General features: G+C 41.0%; 1 protein-coding gene across 2 annotated transcripts in view; it reads left to right on the plus strand.

Annotated features, from left to right (window-relative positions):
- The window catches only part of AARSD1 (alanyl-tRNA synthetase domain containing 1), a 312,550-nt gene that overhangs the window by 240,624 nt on the left and 46,931 nt on the right, over window positions 1-24,995 (plus strand). For both annotated transcript variants that reach the window (XM_078645329.1, XM_078645328.1), the window contains 5 exons: window positions 793-850; window positions 6,736-6,892; window positions 7,155-7,271; window positions 12,878-13,008; window positions 13,883-13,949. In XM_078645329.1, the coding sequence (XP_078501455.1) occupies window positions 793-850; window positions 6,736-6,892; window positions 7,155-7,271; window positions 12,878-13,008; window positions 13,883-13,949 (530 nt within the window). The remainder of the gene's footprint in view (window positions 1-792; window positions 851-6,735; window positions 6,893-7,154; window positions 7,272-12,877; window positions 13,009-13,882; window positions 13,950-24,995) is intronic.

The raw sequence follows: 24,995 nt of genomic DNA on the forward strand, positions 1-24,995 counted from the left end.
AGGTCTCAAACTCCCTGGCAACTCCGACAAGCGATTTCAGGTGATTTGGGGGATCTGACCTTCCCGATCCGGTCTTTGTGATGTCTGCAACCTCTTCCACTACATTTGACAATCTGCAAACGGAATAGTTAACAGATTTACTAAGGGAGTTGTTCAGGGTGTTCCGGAGCTACATTAGTCAGCAGCCATTTCACTCAGCAGCCGGCCACGCCCCGTGTTTGTGAATATTTGATTGCATCTATAGAAGAATATGGTATAATAAGAAAAATGTGACTGCTTTCCCGTTCTAGTATCTCAAGATTTCAATAAAAGTATTTGTAATTCATAGAAAAAATGTGTAAAGGATCAGTGAGTCCCGCATGTGATTGACTCCATAAATAACTGAAATGTTGAATCCATTCTCCCGATGATCTGAAGATATCATTTAAAGAGCAGAGGTGTGCAAATACTGCTGTACACCAACTGTAGAGCCGGAGAACTATCTGTTGTGTTTTTAACTCTACCAATTGGTGGACTACTCGTGTCCATCTAGGCACTGAGGAATTACCCACCCCGAAGCATAAGTATTTTTGTCCATTCTGTCTTGGAATCACTTACACTACTCTTTCCAGCCAGACATCATGTTAAATTGAATGCGTTCAAAATACATATATTCTACAGGATGAATCACAAGACTGGTGATTTTCCTGCTTTGTAAGTTCCTGTAAATAACCCTGGCATCACCATACACAATGGCTGCTCTACAATGGTGGTGTTCTTTCTATGACAGTCTTCATATTTTTCTGATTTCAGGTCAGCATCTCATCACTGCCATTGCAGATCTCATGTACGGGTTCAAAACAACCTCTTGGTAAGATGTCGGTTCTTTTTAGAATTTCTGAGTGTGGAATGTGGTGTGGCACAGCGGGCAGGCACTGGGGAGTGGAGATATTAAATGGGACATTTATGGGGAGAGCTTGGTGAAGTGACTGGAATTGAATATGTAATCTATTGGTTCCGAATATCGTAATGTAGCCACGTTTTTTCTGGGAGCCATTGGACTAGCATGGCCATTAAAAACACGAATGAATGAACTTTGGTATTTGAACCCCGCAACATAAATTTTGATGTATGTGACACTGTATACAAATGGATTGTGCATCCTTGTTTGAATTCTGTTCCCTACAGATCCTACCATATTGTGTTGATTGAACCTAGGCGCTATATGTAGCATATGCTGTTTTCTGTTTTTTTGTAAAGTTTTAGTCAATAATTCACTCTGAGGTATTGTTAGCTGTTGCCCTTCTTGATATGCACAGCAAGAGGGTGTTATGGTTGAATCTGTGTTTGAGTGTACCAACTGGCCAGTCCATACCAGTCTGCCAGGAAACATACTGTAATCCAGAAAAGCTAGACGAGGAAAGGCTTACTTGTTTTAAATACGCATTATGATAACGATGTTGCCTTAAATTCCTGAAAGCGTTGTTCTTCTTTAAAGGAGTAAATGTTTCTTCTACTGAACATGTAACTGAACTTCCGGCTCCAGCAAGGCACAACCTTTGCCGGTACACCTTAATGATTTCTTAGCGATGCAAATTGTTCTATTGAGGCAGGTTGCTGATGGGAGTTCTTTTAAGCTCCTGTTATTCTGTGATACCCAGATGTGAAGTTCATGGCTTGATTTTAGAGCCATTGGATATTCTATGTCTTGTAGAAACCTGATGGGAGGACTCTTAACTCTCCATTGTTAAATTACTTCATCTCCATCACCCAAGGACAAGTGAGAGTTCCGTTTCAAACCTACATTGTGTCTACTAGATGACCATCAAGCGGTTCAGAGCATTTGAGGGCACTTACGCTATCCCAGTAGCATTAATGGATGATCTCTGTTTGATAGTAGATTGCAGAACGGGTGCAGTCCTTTTCTTGAGACGTATGTCTGCGACTTTCAAGCATGCTATCCTCTTCCATCGATTGGCTGATTGTGAAATGAAAGACTCGAAGCTGGCTCGGATGGTCTCCTTGCTGAGAGGTAGGGCACAGGGAGGAATACTTGCTATTTAGACGTCTTAATGGATCCTGCTAGTCTACAGTGGCCCTGATGGAGCTGAACTCACCTCGCACTAATTTTTAGGTCTCACCTGTAGTCAGTGCCCATGCGTTGTCGCTTTGGCGGCGATCTATTGTGGGGAGGGGAGCAAATGGCCCAGCTGTAGAATGCGCTGCTTTTTGTATTCATAAATGATCGTTCGGCAAAATCGCTGTCCAACTGCTATATCTAGAAACCAATGTAAAGCCTTGGTTTGGAAATGGCAGCTTAGAGAGCACCGGGAGTGTTTAGGTACCAGTCTGCAGCCGCAGGGTTACTGTTAAAAGAATCCGGCTGCGTTAAAAGTACAGTATTGTATTGTAATTACATTTTTTAGCGCTTACTACCCCTGACAAGGTGCAAAGCGTTTTTTCGGCAAGTAGCACGCTACTCCAGAACCCAGAAAGGATTAGTGGTGCATTAGTATAGTTAAATATGAAAGTGATTTGCGTGATGGATATGTTAGTCAGTTATTTGGATTGAGAAGGATATTGGAGGAATAGAAGAGGGAAAAGGTTTGCATGTATATAGTGCTTGCTATCCTTGATGGGGTGCTGAAGTGCCTTTACGGTGAGTAGCACGCTACTTTGGAAAAAGTACAGTACGCTCAAGCTCCTCAGAATACAGTTCACTTTGCAAAATCAGCTCAGGCTGCACCATGCTGCAACTCATGTGGAGGCACTTAGCTCAGTGAGCAGAAACACTGCAAGCACTTCACCGCTGCAGTTATTTATAATTCAGGTCAGAAAGCACAGTCACCAAGCGATCTCGACATATGTCAAGCAAAAATACACAAATATATGTCAAGTAAAAATACACAAGTCCTCAAAGAAGCAGATTGGCGGTTAGCAGCGAGTCACAACTCGAGACCACCAAATATGGAAGTTGAAGCCTCCTGTTTCCAACATACATACATTTAAAAAGAAAGTAACATTCACACTGGAGCTCCAGTCAAGTCTTTATTGTAATTTAAACAAGATCTGGCAAAGCTAATAGGTCTGTGCAATACAAGATCTACCGACGTTGTCAATATTTTAATAAGTGCAGCATGGGTAAAAGTCAAAAGAAGAAAAAAAGAATTGCTATGAGCAGTCAAAGTTGGCCGCTTTATATGGTATTTTTTTCTTCACTTCAACCATGCTGCACAACAGCCACATAGCTTTACAGCATTGTAAATAAAACATTGACAAATCCAAATAGCGGTACTATTTGGCTTCTCAATGTTTTTAAAGACAATATTGTGCAGGTTTGTGGCTTCTGTACAGCACGGTTGAAATAATAATAAAAAACTAAAAGAAAAGCGCCATGACGTGCCCACTGTTGACTGCGGTACAGCACTATTTTTTTTACACTTTCAGCCATGCTGCACAGCAGGTGGGCTGCTGTACAAAATTGGTAAAAATCGTTGACAAATCCATTAGAACTTGCATAGGCGAGACCTATTGGATATGCAGATGATTATTAGCGTATGTCTTCCTTCCACCTCGTAGGAAAGTCAGAAATATGTCGCTCACCTCTTTTATGCTGATAGTTTGTTGTGTAAAACACACCTAAAACTTACTACTAGCAAAACTGAGACCATGCTGGTGGAGGTAGACAATGTGACGGCTGCTTTAGGCACCAGGGCAGTACCTGCCACACAGATGAAGAACCATGGAATTATGAGGGACTCTCCATTAAACAGCATATTTCATTGGGAAGAAATTTAGGTTTTGAACAAAATATTCATGTACATCAGCTTTACGCAAACGTTTCCGATTTTATAAATCTACATTTATATTTTGTTCACATTGCAAGCTATGTACGTTAATGCCCCATGACCAAATCACAGTGACTCCATCATGTGGCTGATTGAGCCTTATTGAGTCTTTAATTGTAGGACCCTGTCTCCCCTGCCTGTAAATCCTTGTACAGGAATCCTGTCAAGGAGCAACTTTAATTTAAATCCCTGTGCCTGGTGCACAATGCTTCTTGGCTAGGAGCCCTACTTTCTTCGAGCATCGTATTAAAGGAGTACGAACTCCAACAACAGCTTAGATTTGCCAATTGGAGTAGGCTGTGTATTCTGAAAATGTAGATGTGCGGGTTGGCAGGTTGTACTATTGCAGTATGTGCAACCAAGCTGTGGCTTGTCATCTTGCTCTGCCAGAATGACAGAAGCAAATGGGAACCCAGACTTAGTTCAAAATCAGGCTCTAAAGTTATTAATGTATAGACAAATGTTTCAGGCCCGTAGGACAGGGCCCAGGTAAGGCCTATTTATAAGTACAACAAGGAGAAAAACTGGTATCCTAATTAATTGTCATTTTTTTATATTGACAACCACACTATATTCTTTTAGTGATTGGGCTATTTATTCACCCTATTTTTAATCAACTCTTTTCCTTGGTAAAAGGACCCTATATTTTTTTCTTGGAACACATAAACAGTAACATATACATCTTTACATATATGACAATTTACATAGCATTTATCACATAATACAATACCAATACTTTTTGCCAAACACAAATCTGACGCTTTTTTCACATCAACATAAAAACATCACATTGACCAATGTGTCATATGTACTCCAAAATGACACTATCAAATTTCATTGAGCATTCTTATAATTCAGTCCAAATTATTCTCCTTAATCAATCCTTTTTACATCCACTTTTGCCAACTTAATAGCGATTGCCGCCAACTTAATAGCGATTGCCGACGCGTTTCGCGCCACACGGAATGGGCTCTCATCAGGGCTTCTTCTTCAATCAATCAATCAAAGATACTTTATTCGGGTTTTTTTTTAAGTACAAAACCATAAAAGTTCATTTAAAAACAGTTAAAACAACATGATTGTATTTACACTCTCTAAAAATGAAAGTTTAAATAAAAACAAATAGTATCTTATCCATAACAATGTTTACCGGCCGAGCTTACACAATTACAAGTGCTAACTAGGACCATTGAGGGCGAATCAAAAGTTAGGCGATTTATAAACACTAAAATTAATTTCACTATGGTTACTTCAGAAATCCTATTCCAAGTTTGACCTGTGCTTTATACAAAATTAAAAAAAATTAGCAATGTTATTTGCAAAAAACTCCACTTCTAAGTATTGAATCACAAGGAAGGCCGGGCGACATTGCCGTAGACCCAAGATTTTCATTATCGGTTTTACCCAGTGCTTCCTTGGTTCGTGGAAGAATTTGTAGAACAAGACCACGTGCATCGTGGACTGACTGGACATTTCATCACAGGGACACAATAGTAACAGGTGGGACCAATCGTTGGTTTTCGGAAAGATTAACAAGCGGTGGAATGTGTTCATTCTGAATCGAGTGAGCACAAACCTATCATAGCTGCTCAGATTAAATGTAGGGTAGGCCTGAATGGTCAGGGTTGTTTGTACTTGGAGGATATGTTGGACTGAACTTTTTTGATGCCTCGATGGTCCGTCGCAATTCCTCCATGTGTGACAGACACAGTTTCTTTAGGTTTTTCCTAGAGATCTCCTGAATCAAAGAATGGTTGGCTGAACAATTCGGGTTCTGTGCATGTTGTATGGGATTCATGTTATTGGGGACTGAAAATGTCGATTGGCTTTCTGTCGGTTGCATACCTGCTTGGTGTTGGTGCCTTCAGTGTGATTTGTTGTGTTAGTGGCATTGGGTTGCGGTATGAGTTGAGTGTTTATTGTTGTTTGTTCTTGTATATCATTTCCTACAAAGAGCTCCGGGCAACAATAGGGCAGACAGAGTGGCAGAGGGGACAGAAGTCAAAATAGAAGGATGTGAGGGTGTAATTTGTATAGCACTTAGTCCATTCCTTAGTACTTCTGGGAGCTGGAGAGGAAAGAAGAGGGCACGAGAAAGGAGATAACCAGACAGGAAAGGCGTTTGTGTTGTACCTCACAGCAGTTTAACTGCCAGGCCAGGCCAGAATTTAGCATTCTACAAGAACTTGCCACTAACAACACATCTTTTCTGCCCCTCTGTTAATGTTTTACACTTCTCAGACAGTGCCTTTAACTCAAGGGGCACGAGATGTGGCTGGTGGGACAAAGAAAACTCACATGAGAGTAGGCCTTCTTTATGTAAAGACTCCTGGGGACGACTGGATATGGTGTAGATTAGGTAGAACTCAGGCCAGGGAATAATTGACATTTTTATAATATTTTTTTTTAATAATTGTCATAATTGACACAGATCTGTTTAGAACTAAGGGAAAGAGAGTGCATGAGTGGCTTCCATGCATGCAGAAGAGGAGAGGACATCAGGAGTGTGTCCAGCTTTTGGTACTGTACACACAACAGTTTTGTGTGTGAGGCTCGCATAAGACCAACATACTAAAACCTGGATGTCATGGCAACACCGAGGCATACTAGAAAAGAAAATGTGCACTAGTTTCTCCATATTTGCCTTTTTTCAATACGTTGTATATTTACAATGTAAAGGCACCAGGGAAATGAAGCAGTTTGCCCAGAATCAGACTATCGTTTTAACAGCCCAACCCAAAACTTATATCTAAGCATTCCGAGGTCTACAAATTAGCCATTGAACATCACAGGGGACAGTTTTGTTGCTACTAGTAAAAATAAATTCAAGAAAGTCCCTTTGCATGTTGTTGGGGTTTCTGTAGAGCAGTGTTGGTATTTGCGTGTTATTGATTTGTTTCGTTTGCAGGGAGCTTGGCCGTCAGCGCAGCGTGATTGAGCTGGACACGCCTAGTGTGACAGCAGAACAAGTAGCAGCCATTGAAGCTCAGGTGAATGAGAAGATTCGTCAGCATGTTCCCGTCCATGTCCGGGTCTATTCAGTGGATGACCCTGAAATAGAACAGGTTAGTTTGAAGCTCATACTGCATAATTGAAGTTGCGAAACCTACTTGCAGGTTGTGCCTTCCTTGAAACCTCAGCATCGACTCTTCTGTTGATAGCTAAGCATGTTACTGTGCCAGCATATCGATGTCTTCAACTCCACATGTCATGATCCCACAGACAGAGGATTGATGTTCAGTGATGTTTGCTTTTGAACTTTCTTGTTGGCTTTCTCTCCAGCACTCTAAAGGGTTTCTGGATTTATAATTCTTTGTTTGCTTCTAGGTGCGGAGTCGTGGGTTGCCCGATGACCACACGGGGCCTGTCAGAATCATCGACATTGAAGGCATTGATGCCAATATGTGCTGTGGCACCCATGTCTCTAACTTGAGTGACTTGCAGGTACAGCCTCAGTAATCTGCTTATAATTTTTTTCATATCTTTTAATCTTACATCACATATGGATATATTCACAACAGTCACAAATTTGCTTCCTTAGGATTACTTCCACATATACACAGCAAATTTGTGGATTTTCAGAATTTGTAAATTAACTCATCGTGTATGCCTGGAATTGCAGTCTTAGTATTCCATAAATACTTAATGTGTGTAAAATGTATGCTGTGGAATTTGCACGTCATGGCAAATTCATCAAAATGTATTTGCACATTCAACTTAAGAGAATATATATATATATATATATATATATATATATATATATATATATATATATATATATATATATATATATATATATATGTATATATTGCAAGAAAATGTGATTTATTAAAAGTTGATTTACCATTTTTTTTTATATATTTGTTTTTATTTAGAGTTAACCATGACCATTATACCGTAAGACAAAGGTAATACAAATTAAAGAAACAACCAGGGTAGGCATCTTCAAAAAGAAAAAAGAGAGAGATTAAAGAAAACAAAATAAGAGCAAGGTGAAGAGAGTGTAGAACAACATGTCTCAGTACTGATTTACACCAGCCCAGATGCGACAAAAGTGTTTTACGGTATTTGGGCTTTTAGCCTTAGAAATAGCCAGTCCAAATTCATATATCTGACAAAAAAGTGCCCACCACTCCGGTACCTTAGGAGGAAGAGCGCTTATCCAGGATGTCGCTATACATAGCCGAGTAGTAATAATTAGGATTGACATCACTGGGGTTAGCCTGGCGTTACACTCGTTTTTTTGAGCCAACATAATCTCTGTAGTGGATTACTGAAAACCGTGTCCAAGGTGGAATATGGACAGCTGAACCACACCCAACCAAAAGTCCTGCAACTCAGGGCAACTAGTGAACATATGGACGATATCTGCTGGCAGTCCGCACTTAGGACTGTGAGTCTTAGGCTAGTGGCCCATTTAGAGATCCTTTCTGGGGTGTAATAGAGCATACAGATGGTCTTAAATTGCAGATGTTTTAGGCTGACAGAATGCACAGAGCAATAAATAATTTCTATGGCTCCAGTGATCTCACGGGGAGAGTATTCAAATTTAGGGCCCTACTCCATGTAGAGGCTAGCAGCAAATAATGATTGGCACTGTAAGCGATAATGATCAGATATATTGCTCTGATCAGAACCTTGCCTGGTTCCATGTATAGATAAGACAAGGTGCTAGAGTCTTCCAAAATTATCTGGTCTTTACACCCACACAGATAACAATCATGTAGCTGTAAATACTTTAAAAAAACTGATGGGGAAGATCAAGGGAGGCCGGGAGGAAAGAAAATGAGCAAAACCCGTTATAACCAAACAGCTGTGCAGCAATCTTCACCCCTAAGGTTGCCCAAGCCTTACCCACTGATTGTGGAAAATAGAGGGAAATTTGGGATTCCCCCAAAATGGGGTGTATGCATGTAAGGTAAGTAAGGAGTACTTGGAACAAATTTCCCCCCACATACGAATGATGTCTTTAATAATCTTGAATCGGACCCACTTGAAGTAGTTAGGATCTGAACGTCTATGGAAAAAGAACCTGGCATCTGACCCTAAGGCAAGTTGATAACTCAGTATAGACTGGTCCGGATCATGAGCCATAAGCAGATTCCTGATGCGGCCTTCAAAGGCTGCCCAATAATAGAGCTTTAAGTCTGGTAGGTGAAAGCCCCCTTCCCCCGGGCAGTATGAGAGCTTCAGCAAGTGGATGGCTCGCCTGGCCCTCTTATAGCCCCATAAGGAGCTGCCATTAAAACCCTCGAGGCGTTTGAAAAATGAATCTGGGACCCAAAACCATATTGCTCGGAAATGGTATAAAACTTTGGTTGAAGATTTATTTTTATGATGTTGCAGCGACCTAATATACTAACTGGGAGTCGATTTCATGAACGGATCGTAGCTATAACCGATTGCAGCAGAGGTACTTAATTCAGTTGAAAAACACGGTCCACTTTGCTGCCAAGCCTAACTCCTAAATAAGTAGCAGTTGAAACTGTCCCCAGGATTGCATTCTCTGATTGAAAATTGAGTAAAAATTGCGTTTTTGTATAATTTATATGTGGAGATAGTTCCAAACCTTATGGCCTAATTTGACACTTTGTCGATGGTGGAAAATTGGGGTAAAAATTGCCACATCATCAGCATAGGATGTAGTTTTAACATCAAACTGTTCAAGATTCCTGGCTGTATCTGTTGATTGAGTATAAGGGACTTTAAATAGGGCACGATATATAGAGTACGAATAAAAATGGACAAAGCGGACTTCCCTGGCGGATACCCGTAAATATCCTACATGGTGTGGAGCTATTCCCACAATAGAATAATTTACCCTTAGGATTTCTACAGAGAGACTGTACCCATGTAATAAATCTTCCGCTAGTACTCAACGCTCTCATCGTTGCTCACATTAAGTCCCATGTGAAACTTTTTTTCTTCTATGTGGAAAATATTTTCTCAGGTGAGGGAACCATTCCCCTACCGTGCAATTAAATATGGAGCTATTGCCTCACTAGTGCCACACTATAAACACCATACTTGTACATGTATATTTGTTTGTGTGGTGAGAGACTACCAGCACGCAGTATATGAGTTAAATTAATTCATTCATAACTGTGTCAGTCAGGATTGGGATTTTGCCTTCACTTGTGGATTTGTATGTGCTCCTAGGTTGAACTTGGGTGCACAAATGCTTTTGATTCTTATCCATACAGCTCTTAATGGCGAAGGTGTTTTACTAGACATTAAGATAAATGAAATATATCCAATAGATGTCCTTTGCTCAACCATTAATCAAAATATGCTCTTTTAAAGACCCTGCAATTCTCTAACTTAGTACTTGGGATAATTGTCCATATTTCGCTTATTTCGTGTTATTACAGAAAAGTTAGCAAAATCCCACCCATCTATATGTCATAGAGGTAGTTGTTTGGTTTGAAACTTTATGGCTTTAAAAGAAAAAAAGAGTTCCCATAATGGTGCTCACCCCTTCACTGTCTTGACAAGAAACGTTACAGTATTTTGTAATTTCTTTAAAAAACGCTCTGATGCAAAACCTCTGCAGTGTAAATTCTATTAGCATTATGTGTCTCCTGTGTACTGGTACGTGCAAGAAATAGGAATAACACACACAGAAGTTATTTGAGTTTGTTATACATGTTACTTCTGTAAAAATGTATTACAATACATTATCTCCCACCCTCTTCCTCGAGACAGCGATCCAGGCATTGAAACATTATCGCAGTTTCTACAACTTGGGTAAATACTGCTAAATTCATACATGTTAGCTGGTAAGAAAGGCCACTGGGCTGAACTGCCACGTTAGGACTTGCAGGTCACAGATTTGAATCTCTGCCAAGCTCTTTAGAGGTCCAAACAATGACAACAACCTTAAAGTTGAGTGACAATAGCCACTAATATTCATGCAACTAGACAGAATTCTGTTCATGTGTGATGTGTAAATAATAAATATTTTTTGTATGATCATTATCAGTATTGTTATGAATATTACCGTACATTAAGCAGCGGCACAAAAATGGGAGTGTTTAATACTCGTAAGGTTATTTAGACATCTGAACTTAGCGGGGCAGACAACTCTGGCACAAATAACATTGGCCCCTGTTTCTCTCCAAGTGTTTCTTTCACCCAGTGTAAGCAACCTTTTGAAGCCAGTCTCCATGCAGAAATTTTGTGCTATTTTAGAGCTGAGCTCCGTTTACTCTCGAAGGTTTTACGATTTTAGTACCACCATTTAAAGATGATGGTAACACATAAGTATTTGTTCCTAATCCGTAGTTAGTGGTAGCAGCGATCGAAAAACCTTTGAGATTAAAAAAGAGCACCGCTCCTCGTTAGCTCAAAAATATATGCTGGTATGAACAAGGAGCACAAAATAAAACTAATACAGAAGTAACATGTAAAACAAACTCAAATAACTTTTGCATGTGTTATTCCTATTTTTTGCATCTATCTGTACACCAGGTCATAAACTCAGAAGACACCTAATGCTAATAGAATTTGCACTGGAGAGGTTTTGCATCAGCGCATTCTTAAAAAGAAATTACAAAATAAATATTAGGCGTAATGTTTTAATACATTTTTCACAATTCTACACTGAATTATTATCATCTAGAAGCTATTGGTTAATCACATTGTATATTATATGGAAGTAAAATTATTTTCTCTCAGCATGTAAAGACTTGCAAAAAAAACAAGTATTGGCAAAAGCTAAGCGGTCTTGGCTGTAACATTTATTGTCAATGTTTTTTTTAAAATTTTAAATAGCCGCTGCAAATGTGCATTCATCTGCAATGGCCATCTTTGGATAGGATTTGGTTGAATGTAACAAAATGCACTCAAAGATGGTCCCCGTGGAGGCATAAGCATTCACTGCTGCGATCTTTGAAAGCATTTTGTAATATTTTAAGAAACCAAGTTCAAAGATGGCTACTAATAATGCACCAGTAGCAGGTATTTCAAATGGCCTTTGTTTTATTTATTTTTTTAATCCTTTATCGAAGGTAACCAGATAGATGCATGCTCATTTGTGGTGGCCATCTTTGAATGGAATTTGTTAAAATAAAAAAAGAGTAATTTGAAGAAGACCAACATGCATGCGTATGCGGCTAAATTGGAATGGCCCCAAGATACAGTTTTGTTGATAGTATGGTCAGGTGCAAAAAACAAGCAAGAGGGCGTTGCTGGGAGGTGGGTTAAAAGAAAAGGAGGATGAAGAGTAATCGAGAGGGAGAAAGATGCTAGAGGAAAGAGGGCAATAAATTAAATAGTCATCTAAATGCAGTGCTGTGCAAGATCTGACGCCAGCAGTGGAAGAATACATCAGCAAATCAAAACATGGTGATCAAAATGCTCCTCGGTGAGACAAAAAGAAGAATGGGGATAAAAGGCATTGGCTCAAGAGCAGGGAAGTGAGATAGATAATGAAGCCACCCAATCACAAGCAAGGGCTGACCTAAAGCCCACCTTATGTATATGTAATGTCTTCAACATACAACATATTCAATTAAAGCTGTCTGTTGCCAAGTCCTAAAAACAAGTGGAAAGAAACATTTGTGCCCATTTTTAGCAAGCGTTTAAACAACCCCTGTGTTCCCATTAGAGTTTAAATTATCTGACCACATATAATTTTAACTTTAGGCGCTTAATTGACTTAAATATAGAGCAAATATTTTAATGCTACATAATTGTGATGCTCTACTTTTATCAAGGGACCTCAGAGTTGCTCACGGTCTGGGATTGGTCTGCTATTTTTAAATTGGAAAGAACACCTGAGAGTATACTTGCCTTGTAATTTGAATAAATTGTGGCTTTTTTTGATTTAATGACTAGTGTGTCGCTCAGCATTTCTGATTAACCTCTTGGTGCTTTTTCTTTCCATAGCTCGCTAGGGAAACTGTGTTACTAGACTCATTTGATTCTGTGTAGACTTCTGTAAGCTTGCTGTGTTGGTGTACATTGAATGGTCAAGTTGTTTTCCTTGCCTCACGTTGGTGGGAACATTCTTTACTCTCTGATGCAGTTGCCCTGTTGTCTTGTTTCAGGTTATTAAACTCCTTGGAACTGAGAAAGGTAAAAAGAACAAAACCAACCTGACATTCCTAGCAGGAAACCGGATGCTGAACTATGTGGGGCGCAGCCATGCCACAGAAAAGGCACTAACTTCTCTTCTCAAGTACGCCACTGATATTTCCTAAAAACTCTATGTAATCTGTATCTGAAATTCATAATCTTTTTTTAAAAAAAATCATTAAATGTATTCAGTGGCATACAGTTAGTGCCCTAGTAACTGGATCACATGCATTTCATAGAAGACTAGTGGTGCATTCCTGTTGAATATTTCACAGTATATCAGGAGAGAGCCAATAACAGTGGAGTTTACACTAGCTTTTGAACATTTTTGAAAGGCCTGTACATCGAATTATGTCAAGAAGACGTGCTTTTGCATAATGACCCTTACAACTTAATTTTTTTCTTAAAAGACTCTAACCTTGTTTCAGTTGTCAAGAGCTTACAACCTGATATTTCTGGCTGGTTATGACTGGTGTGTAGTAATTATTTACAATTCCTTCATGCATGTGCAGATTTACCAGTACCAAAATATTCTCCCAAGCAGTCCTCATTCCTACCAAGCTCGTGTGTGGGCTCGTTATGGATTAGGTATTTATAAAACGTATTCAGTTTGCTTACCTCATGATTTAGTGACTTGAGTCCTGAGGAAGCAGTGACATGACGAAACAGGACACAGTTAAGAGTAAAATGATGATCCTCATAAATCTCAATCAGAACTGATAGTTACGATGTTGTGACAACTTTGACTTAGTCTACAATCTTAAATACGTCATTTTTTTTATCTTTTCTGAATTTTGTTTTAGAAGAGGTTGATCGTTTTAAAATGTAGCTGCTGAGAGCACAAGACCAATGTCATTGGTGACTATAGTATATTGATATTGTCAAGTCTACTGGTGCATGAGAACCTACATTCGTGTTTACTACCACCCCATTTTACTGAACATTTGTATTCTTTAAGACCTATATTTCCATTTCAGAACCGGCCCAGAAGAACATGTTGAAGCTGTCGATAAACTGCAGAAATCCACAAAGCTCCTTCAGAAGGTAAGTGGTCAATGTTTGGTCCACAATTTAATTAGGAGATGTCTGAACCGAATGTTAGAACGAAATGTACAGACTAATGGTCCATTATTGACTGAACACACGCTTTTATTTAGTCCTTTTATTGAGTCCCATTGGCTCATTTCTGTCCCAATGAGCTTGGAAAGTCAACACGATGTGTACAAAAACCATGGGAATACAATTTGGCATTCTATTCCAGATAACCATTTATTTATTACTTTTCATAATTTTTTTGGCAGCAGATACGTGTTTCGCACAAGGTTGCTTTTTCCAGTGTTAAATCTAGAGCAGTTCCTCTTGACTGGCAATCACAGAGAGGTAGCTGCAGAATATGAATCGTGCACATTTTATGTATTGAATTGCAACATTGCCATATCAAAGATTTTCTTATTTTGGAAGGTGGTCACTGCATGCTTGATAAACGCATTCAAATATGGGATTTGAAAATACAATTGTTATGCTAAATTTATTGCAAAGCGCACGAATACCCGAAGGTGTCTTGGTGCTAGTTCTACTGAACCTGTTGCGAAAGAAGCTCACTGAAAGCCAAATAGCCATGTTTTTAAAGCTTTTCTTAAAGAGAGCAGGTTATTCATACATTTGATATGCACAGGTAAGGTATTCCAAGTTTGGATGAACAAATTACAAAGTTTCTTCCTCTCCAAGAGAAACTTTTGAACTTCGGGAATATTGCGTTTTTAGCAGCGGAGGACAACAAAGTCCTTGCTGGTTAGTACAATTTGTAGTTGTTTTTCAGATAATATGGCCCTATCTCATGCAGAAGGTTTAGGCAATGCAGAGGGCCTTAAAGACAATTCTTTGCCTGACTGGCAGACAGTGCAATTATTTTTATTGCATTGGAGGCGGATTTACATTTTGGATCCCTAACAGCAACTGTGCCGCTGCATTTTGCTGGGTTTGCAGTTTGTTCACATATTGCTGTTGCATGTTTGTGTATAGGCCATTGCAGTAGTCTATTTTCGAAAGAACCAAGGATGTGACTACTGTTTTCTGTAAGTCAGGTGGGATGTAGGGAAGGATATTTTTTATTGTCCTCAGAATCAGGAAGAAGGACGTGACTGCTTTAACCTCGACACCAAAGTTTAGTTTGCAAGATTGCCCAACACTTGTCCCCACCAGGACGGAGACCAAATGAAACCTGGTTTCCAAACAATATGACCTCTGTTTTCTCAGAGTTTAATTTCAGGCAGTTGTTAGCCATCCAGTCACTGCCTGCACAATCATTCATAGAATCGGAGGCCTGTGTCCTGCTCACTGTTGGACAAGGAGACGACGATCTGCATGTCATTCGCGTAAGACTTGAGTGAAATTCCAAACGATCTGATTAGATCAGCCAAACCTGTAACATACATGTTAAATAACGTGAGGCTTAGCGAGGATCCCTAAGTTACCCTGCAAGGCTGCAAGATTGGTTCAGATATGATTTAATTAAGTGCAACTGATTGTTCTCGTCCAAGAAGAAAAGATCTTAAAAGGGCCAATGTGGCCACTCCGAATCCGATGTTGTGGAGACAGCCAATCAGCAGCTCGTGGTTGACTATTGAGCGTTGCCGATAGATTGAATAGGATAAAGGCAGCAGGAAGGTATCAGTCTTCGGATGGGTGGGGAAGGGGGCAATTCCCTTCAGAGAAGATGTCTTATTAAAGAAGAACCTGAGTTTTACAAAACAATTGGCTACTTGCTGCTAAATTATTGCTGGGGCTGGAGGTCTGTTTATTTACGGTTTGGAAATGTTGTTTTACTGAATTTTCTGCAGCTTCAATTTTTTGCGTGAAGTAGTGGGATTTTTCGCTTTCTTGCTAGGTTATGTATTCAGCCATATATTGCTTATATTTTCCTTTCTCGAGCTGGTGGCTGATGCGATACCTAGGCAAATAAAATCAGAATTTTTGAAAGCGGATGATAGGCAGAGTGTTGTTTCATTTTTGAAGAACCTAGCCACAGTTTTTGAGAATTCCTTTTTCCACCTAAATTCTCCGCCAAACCCCAACTTCCCTGAACTAAATCTGTAAAAGGAGGCATTTTGAATGACCTCTGCCTATGCTTAAATGCTACTAGTAAAGGAGGTAAAAAATACAGTGCTACAGAAAGAATCCAAATCAGTGAGATACCAACTGCTAGTTCGAATCCTTCACTTGCTGCCAACTTCTATTTGTCCTGCCCTAGTATCATTCTATTCTATACTTTGAACTTGTGTTGTGTAAAAATCACGAAATAGCAGACAGCATACCTTGCGCAGACCTGCAATCACCTCTTGCACTCACTCGCTCGATACCTGCCGATCTAGGGCAAGGCACCGAGCACCAGGGACTTCAGTGGCGGCCATCTTAGGGCGGGACAGAGCGGTGAGAGCGCTCTAGTCTCCCAGATAAAAGGTGCCCTCAGTCAGTGTCTTGCGATTTTGGCGAGCACACAGGCAGCGTGCTACTCTACTGCCTAATACAACGCTTGGGGATAATTTCTTTGCTACTTTCACTCGAATCGGAATAATTTTAAAAGTGTATGATTTTAATACTTTGAACTTGTGTTGTGTAAAAATCACGAAATAGCAGACAGCATACCTTGCGCAGACCTGCAATCACCTCTTGCACTCACTCGCTCGATACCTGCCGATCTAGGGCAAGGCACTGAGCACCAGGGACTTCAGTGGCGGCCATCTTAGGGCGGGACAGAGCGGTGAGAGCGCTCTAGTCTCCCAGATAAAAGGTGCCCTCAGTCAGTGTCTTGCGATTTTGGCGAGCACACAGGCAGCGTGCTACTCTACTGCCTAATACAACGCTAGGGGATAATTTCTTTGCTACTTTCACTCGAATCGGAATAATTTTAAAAGTGTATGATTTTAATACTTTGAACTTGTGTTGTGTAAAAATCACGAAATAGCAGACAGCATACCTTGCGCAGACCTGCAATCACCTCTTGCACTCACTCGCTCGATACCTGCCGATCTAGGGCAAGGCACCGAGCACCAGGGACTTCAGTGGCGGCCATCTTAGGGCGGGACATAGCGGTGAGAGCGCTCTAGTCTCCCAGATAAAAGGTGCCCTCAGTCAGTGTCTTGCGATTTTGGCGAGCACACAGGCAGCGTGCTACTCTACTGCCTAATACAACGCTAGGGGATAATTTCTTTGCTACTTTCACTCGAATCGGAATAATTTTAAAAGTGTATGATTTTAATACTTTGAACTTGTGTTGTGTAAAAATCACGAAATAGCAGACAGCATACCTTGCGCAGACCTGCAATCACCTCTTGCACTCACTCGCTCGATACCTGCCGATCTAGGGCAAGGCACTGAGCACCAGGGACTTCAGTGGCGACCATCTTAGGGCGGGACAGAGCGGTGAGAGCGCTCTAGTCTCCCAGATAAAAGGTGCCCTCAGTCAGTGTCTTGCGATTTTTGCGAGCACACAGGCAGCGTGCTACTCTACTGCCTAATACAACGCTAGGGGATAATTTCTTTGCTACTTTCACTCGAATCGGAATAATTTTAAAAGTGTATGATTTTAATACTTTGAACTTGTGTTGTGTAAAAATCACGAAATAGCAGACAGCATACCTTGCGCAGACCTGCAATCACCTCTTGCACTCACTCGCTCGATACCTGCCGATCTAGGGCAAGGCACCGAGCACCAGGGACTTCAGTGGCGGCCATCTTAGGGCGGGACAGAGCGGTGAGAGCGCTCTAGTCTCCCAGATAAAAGGTGCCCTCAGTCAGTGTCTTGCGATTTTGGCGAGCACACAGGCAGCGTGCTACTCTACTGCCTAATACAACGCTAGGGGATAATTTCTTTGATACTTTCACTCGAATCGGAATAATTTTAAAAGTGTATGATTTTAATACTTTGAACTTGTGTTGTGTAAAAATCACGAAATAGCAGACAGCATACCTTGCGCAGACCTGCAATCACCTCTTGCACTCACTCGCTCGATACCTGCCGATCTAGGGCAAGGCACCGAGCACCAGGGAATTCAGTGGCGGCCATCTTAGGGCGGGACAGAGCGGTGAGAGCGCTCTAGTCTCACAGATAAAAGGAAACAGTCCTTCTCCGCGATAGCGGACGCGTTTTGAGCGGACGCGCCTCGTCTTCGCCGGAGTCCAGCCAGAGTCAGCCCGTCTGTGCCCGTCCGGGCCAGGCCGGGACATAGGGCACAAATCTCTGCCCCTTCGGTATCAGGTATGCTAACAGATGCCCAACTTAGGGCGGTACGCCCCAATAACCATGATAATTGCATAACCCTGAATCCGCTATTAGCTGGTGTACAAACATGCCCTGAATGTACCCTTTCTCTGACTAATTATCAGCCCTATTCTGACACCCCCCAGGGTACTGTTTTTAAACCTTACCAGCAGGGAGAGAGTCCTAACAATTTCAGTTTTTACTTGGTAAACTGTCGCTCACTTCCACAACACAAATTAGATATTTTTCATCTTTTGAATGAAAAAAAGCCCATTGCCATATTCCTAACTGAGACGTGGCTTCATGACGGATCAGGTCCAGACGTTGCAACTGCCCTCCCCCCAAGCTATGCTATTGTAAGGAAGGATCGGTTAGGCCAAACAGGAGGGGGTATTGCGATTATTCACAGTAGAGATTTTGTGTGCAATTTTGAATCTGCAGACATTCCTAACTGTGAAGCGGCATCATTTAAAATTACCCTCAGTCCTAATTTTACTTTCTCTGGCCTACTGATCTATCGACCGCCAGTAAATAATCCATCTTGGTCAGAGAATTTGGTACATTTTATCCTACCGCAACATCTGAATGCTCAAAATTTTACTGTACTTGGGGATTTGAATCTTCATTTAGAAGATGACAACAACAAGACCTGCAAAAACTTAATAGACGACTTCATGGTTTTAGATATGACTTTACGTAATAGGGGTCCAACTCACAAAGCTGGACATTTGTTAGACCCTATCATATCAAATATGAAAGAACTCTCATGGCTCAACACTACTCCTGTTCTCTGGTCAGACCATTACCTATTGCGTTTCGCTATCTCACTTAAATCTATCAAATGTCCTGTTACGACTCCTTCAGAATCTCTTAGGAGAAATTGGAAATCCCTAAACTTGGAGGATCTCAACAATGCTTTGCAGAAAGATCACCCATGTTTAGATGGAGATATGGAAAGCATAGCAGAGTCTACACAAACATGGTTAACTGGCGCAGTGGATACCTGCCTGCCCCTATCCCGTTGTAAAGGAAAAGCACATCGCCCTCTCGCCCCCTGGTTCACAGAAGCTCTCAAGAAAGAAAAATCCACATGCAAGACTCTGGAGAGGCAGTGGCGTAAAAACTATGAACTTCATCAAAAAGAAGTTTACCGAAAGGCCAGAAATAGCTATCATTCAGCTTGCATGAAAGCTAAAGCATGCTATGTTACCACTACTATTAACATGGCCGTAAATAAATCCCAGACTCTCTTTAATACTGTTAAAGAGTTGACTGGTGAAAATTCAAGAGCGGAACCTACCCCTCTCAATACCCAGCAATGCCAGGACTTGGCTTCTTTTTTCACCGAAAAGATTGAGAATATTGTCTCTAATATTAAAAAGGACAGCACGATTACATACAAGCAAGATAACACCCCCCAAGTCCCCAGAGGAAATTATCATCTTGAAGCTTGGCCTCCCATTAATCTGGATATACTGAAGGAATTATTAAAATCAATCAAATCGGGCTCACCACGTGACCCTATTCCTATCAGTATCATAAGTAAATTAGAGGACTCCGCCATGACTTCCATAGCAGAGATACTGAACGCCTCCATAGAGCAGGCCATAGTTCCTGCCCTATGGAAACATGCTATGGTCAGTCCTCTACTTAAAAAGCCGGCCGCAGACCCTAGGATATTGGCCAACTATCGTCCAATTTCATTGTTGCCTGCCTTTTCTAAAATTTTGGAGAGGCATATTCATAAGTCACTTTCAACTTATGTGGAAAAAAACGAGCTTCTTCATTCGTCCCAATCTGGGTTTAGGAGTGGTCATTCCACCGAGACGGCCCTGCTCGGGGTCACAGAAAAGATCAGGGAGCTCATGGATGATGGTCAAACAGTAGCATTGGTCTTGTTGGATCTAAGTGCGGCCTTCGACACCATTTCTCACTCCATACTGCTTGGCAGGCTTGGGGAGAATGGTGTCGAGGGCAAAGCACTGGAGTGGATTAGATCATACTTATCCCTCCGCACTTTCCAGATCTCCTCTTCGGAGGCATGCTCTGAGGTATTCTACTCCCCTCATGGTGTACCACAGGGATCGATCCTGAGCCCTTTGTTTTTTAATTTGTACCTACGACCATTGGCAAATCTGGCAGAAAACTTTGGCCTCATCTTAATGACCTATGCAGATGATTCTCAAATTCTGTTTTCACTTTCCAAATCTGAATCATCTGCTCCATCTGCATTAAAAAGAGGCCTCCAGGAAATATTTAGTTGGATGTCAGCTAACCAACTTATATTAAATGGGGAGAAAACAGAGGTCCTCCTCTTAGGGAACAATAAAGTCCTCTGGAGTGATCCCCATTGGCCATCGTCATTAGGTAAACTTCCACCTCCAGCTTCTCAGGTTAGAAACCTTGGGGTCATCATAGATGACAGTCTATCTATGACTCAGCAAGCCAATAAAGTGGCAGGCATATGTTTTACCATTCTTAAATGGCTACGCAAAATTGTCTGGATGCTACCATCTACTACCCAGAAGACCGTAGTCAATGCCTTAGTGACATCTCGGCTTGATTACGGTAACATCTTGTACCTGGGCTCAAACAAAGCAGTAATAAAACGTCTGCAACTGGTGCAAAACGCTGCGGCCAGACTGCTCTGCAGAATCCCTAGATCCGCTAGGATCACCAAACATCTTAGGGACCTGCATTGGCTCAGGGTTGAAAACCGGATTCGTTTCAAAACCCTGAACTACCTATTTAAAATCAAAGCTGGCACTGCTCCCAAATACCTTCAGGACCTTGCCAAGCCCTACCTCCCCAATCGCAGTCTCCGTTCATGCACAGCAGCGAACTTTGCGGTACCGAGGTTCAAACGGGCCAGAATGGGCGGGAGATCCTTTTCCTATTTGGGCCCAACCTTGTGGAATACATTGCCTATTCATATACGCAAGGAGGAAAGCTATATGAAATTTAGAAAAAGCGTAAAAACCTGGTTGTTCGACAAATAAGTGCTTTGATTGTTCCCTTTCCAGTTGTGTTTTGTGTTTTGCTGGTCCGGCGCCGGGAAACCCTTTGTGGGTAGCTGTGCGCCTTACAAGTGTTATAAAATAAAATAAATAAATAAATATAGCTCATACATCAAGATTCATGCAACCCCAAAAACCTTGCACATCATAGTTTACGGAACACTCTCAAACAAGCATTGGGAGAGCCAATAGATTTAGTCTATGCACTGAGCTATTGGCTTTGCCAATATTTTTTGCAATGTTGTACACCATAGTGGCTGCTGTTCAGCATGGCTAAAAGTTACTAGGGTAAAGAAGATTGGTGTGGAGTGGAGTGTCGTAAAGTGTAGTAGAGTGGAGTGTTATGGAGTGGCGCACAGTAGAGTTGCGTGGCGTTGAGAGGAGTAAAGGGGAGTGTCATGCAGTAGCGTACAAGATTTAAAGACCTGTTTACTGAAAGCGAGTTTGTGGAAGAATACAGTAAATAAGGTTTAAGCAATGGGAGGAAAGAACTCGTGCTGGATAGCCTAAAGGAAATAAAGTAGCAAATAGAAAGCCAGAAAATGTGACTTACAAACCACAAAGCCAATGGTAAGGAACGGATGGAATGCATTAGGTCAACTTTCTGAATGTCCCCAAGATGTCTTTAGCAAACCAGACAGCTGCTCTGTCTGGTAGGCTTTGACCTACAACACTGTGTGAAGATGAAATATGCCGTTGGCCAGCAGATGGGGCTGTTGATATTTTTGTTACTCACTAGCTGACTTGCTGCCATTCGAAATGCAATCATGCTAAATGTTAAGACACCTGTGATGACCGATTATAGCATGCATCATCCGACATGCTTACATAAAAGTATCCTATTTATCGTAATAGATGGGTTCGGATATGTTTTATAAAAGAAAAATATGTATGTAACTAATTTTGGTTTCTATTAATTTGTTTGGTATAACTACGTTGAGGCGATGTTATTTTGATGTGATTCCCCTTGTGAGAGTTTTATTGATAAAACACGTTAGCTTGTAATTCCCTTCACTAGCGTCCTGCTCTCATGTGGTTCTCTATTGCCATTAACATGCATGCCAACATTTTAAAGCAGGCAAGTGGGAAATTGAAAAAAAGTAGTCTGGCGAATGTAGTATTTTCGTCACTGACTGTTATTGAAGCAGAGGCAATCTGCCTGAATCGGGTTAGTTGGTATGTTAGATTACAGGCAATCTGTATTTCATTTTTGTCAGTTTAATAACATAGCGCAAACAAAAACGGTGTTCTAAACTTTCTTTATGTTTGCGCTATCTAAAACTTCCAAAAATAAAACGTCAAGGCCAGTTACATGCTCTAATTCCCCCCATTACAAAGACTTAAGGACAAAGTGTTAAAATTATTGCAGGGGGAGATTGGAGCGGGCGTGGCAGGCATCAACACTTTAATTATTTTGACTGTTTTAAAAACTCAGAATCAGGTTTCTGCATGCTGGAATCGGGAGGTGAGAGACTAGCCTTCAAATCTGTAGTCTCCCGCCTTATTCGGGAGTGTTGTCATGTATGCATTAAGCTACTTCAGTGGGCTAACCTGCGGTTGAAGTGCATTAAAAAAGTATGGGAACTGTGATGTTTCATGCAAAGGGGGTGGAGTTAAAGGTGTGGCTAAAAAAACAAAATATTCTGTATTTTTTTGGTCTTTCATCTTAAGGTAGCTATATATAAAATAATGTGCAGTTTAATGAAAAATAAATGTTGAAATGTCATGTTAATCATTGGGAAATGCACTTTAGTATATTATGAAACCTCTATTAGTTAATGCACTGCAAAGGCTTTTGTGTAGCCAGAGAGAGACAGAATTAAATATTGTTTGGTGCAGTGGAGAAAAGTGACTTGTCACAGGCTACGAGGTCCCTGCCTGTGACAGCACTGTGAATATGTAAGTCATTATTTTAAACTTATGTTACACAAATGATAAGATATACTGCTACCGGTTTGTGCAAAAAGGTTCAAGATATAATGGTGCTTCCAAAATATAGATTTTAGTAATACCCAGACTGTATGTAATGATTTTTTGTATATAACTGCCCCCTAAAAGCACACACTACACAGCTCCCTTGCACTACCACTCAAAAAGAATACATCTTTGTCATCCATATGTATCCATCAATTAAGCCAGTACCGACTCCCAAGCACCATTTACATTTGCAGATTAACCACTGGCGCACGTTTGTATTTCTTTCAGGCAAGCAGACACCTTGGCAAGAAGGCTTGTTTCTTGTTTAGCTGTCTGCCCAGCGTCGGTTTCACAACACAGGAGACTCCCTGGGTGACGCTTCAGCTTAAGCATTTGAACAATTGGAATTAACCATCCTGGGATGGTTGACTTTTCACTAAATATAGGGAAGGGTTTATCAAAAATGAAAATGATTTGGGCACTTTGTGCCCCTCCGATCCTGCCCACTTCAACCTCTGGGGCTAACAACGTGCTCCTGAGCTCATTGTGCAGGTCTCAAATCCCTGGGGCCTAGTTAGGCCTTCACATTTTGTCGATAGAATAAAGACGTACAGTTCAGTCGGCTAACTGTGAAGCCTCCTGTTTTCAACACTGCGCACATGCATGACTGTGGCAGTAAACAATCATTAAATAAAATCTAGTTTTTCTTATTATTGTTGTTTATTGTTACAATGGAGAGAAGTTTGTGAGATTTTAGCAGTAGTGCATTGGTGGTGCCAGCGGGGCAGTATAGTTTGGTCAAGACAGCACTCTATTTGCTAACCATCGAGGCCCAAGGTGGCAGTGTTGCAGCTCTCACCGGCTCCCTTGGAGGTAGAAATCTCCAGGCTAAGCCCTGCCCAAGAGAAATGTCTAGAAACTAGATAGACCACTTGTGGAAAGGACACGACTAGGTACTTCGCAATGATTAAAAGAAAGCCCGAATGAATTGATGCCATATACAAAAGAATGAAATATTCTACATTCGCCAAAACATCAGTAGCTTTAATTTGCCATGTCAGCTCTCTTGTTACGCTCCACCACCAAGCAAAAAGGCCATGTATTTCATCAGTAGCAATTGATGGTGGAGTCCAAGGTGATCTTAGTGATTTTGGAGGCCATAGGCAATACATAATTCTGGTGGCCCAGGTACAGAACGAATTTGAATTTCGTTACCCATTTACTAATTCAAGCCCACATGATTACAAACAATACTACATTATTTGTTAAATTTGAACATGGTCAAACAATAACAGTTGAAGTATGTCTAGCCCAACGCCCAAAAAATTCTCAAGCTCACACAGGATAGAAAGACATAGTCAGAGATGGTGGTAGGCGGAGATGGAGAGTAGTTTAGATTGAGAAATAAACTAGACAGAGATCAAATAAAGAGAAAGATCACTTTCCCAACAGTCCCCTTGGAAGATGGTGGCCCACGTCGATTGGCCACTTTGCGCGTGCCTTAAAACATCTGTGGTGGAGTCATCGGTGAAGTGTTGTGCCCGATAGAATCCCCTATTTGGTTTTAAAGAAACTGTGTTAATGTAATTGGTCTATGTAGAGTAAGCATTAAGGAGTAGAGGCAGGAAGGTATCCATAGACAATGAGCGAGTAGTGCAGCCACCGAGCATGCAACATGGTCACTTTACAGATATGCGGAAATAGCTGAATGGCAGCCAAGCTGTTTTATAACAAGAATTGCTAGCATTCAAGACATTTCTCCCTATTTCAAATCCTGTATTGGTGCCTATCTGATTTGTCTGCAACCCACAAGATTTCCCATGAAAGCTTGCACTTGGTAATTGGCCCAATGGGCTTCTCTCCACTTGATACCATCTGTGCAGTGCAGGAATGCCG

This window comes from Lissotriton helveticus, chromosome 5_1 (genome assembly GCF_964261635.1).
Source record: "Lissotriton helveticus chromosome 5_1, aLisHel1.1, whole genome shotgun sequence".
In the NCBI taxonomy this organism is placed as follows: Eukaryota; Metazoa; Chordata; class Amphibia; order Caudata; family Salamandridae; genus Lissotriton; species Lissotriton helveticus.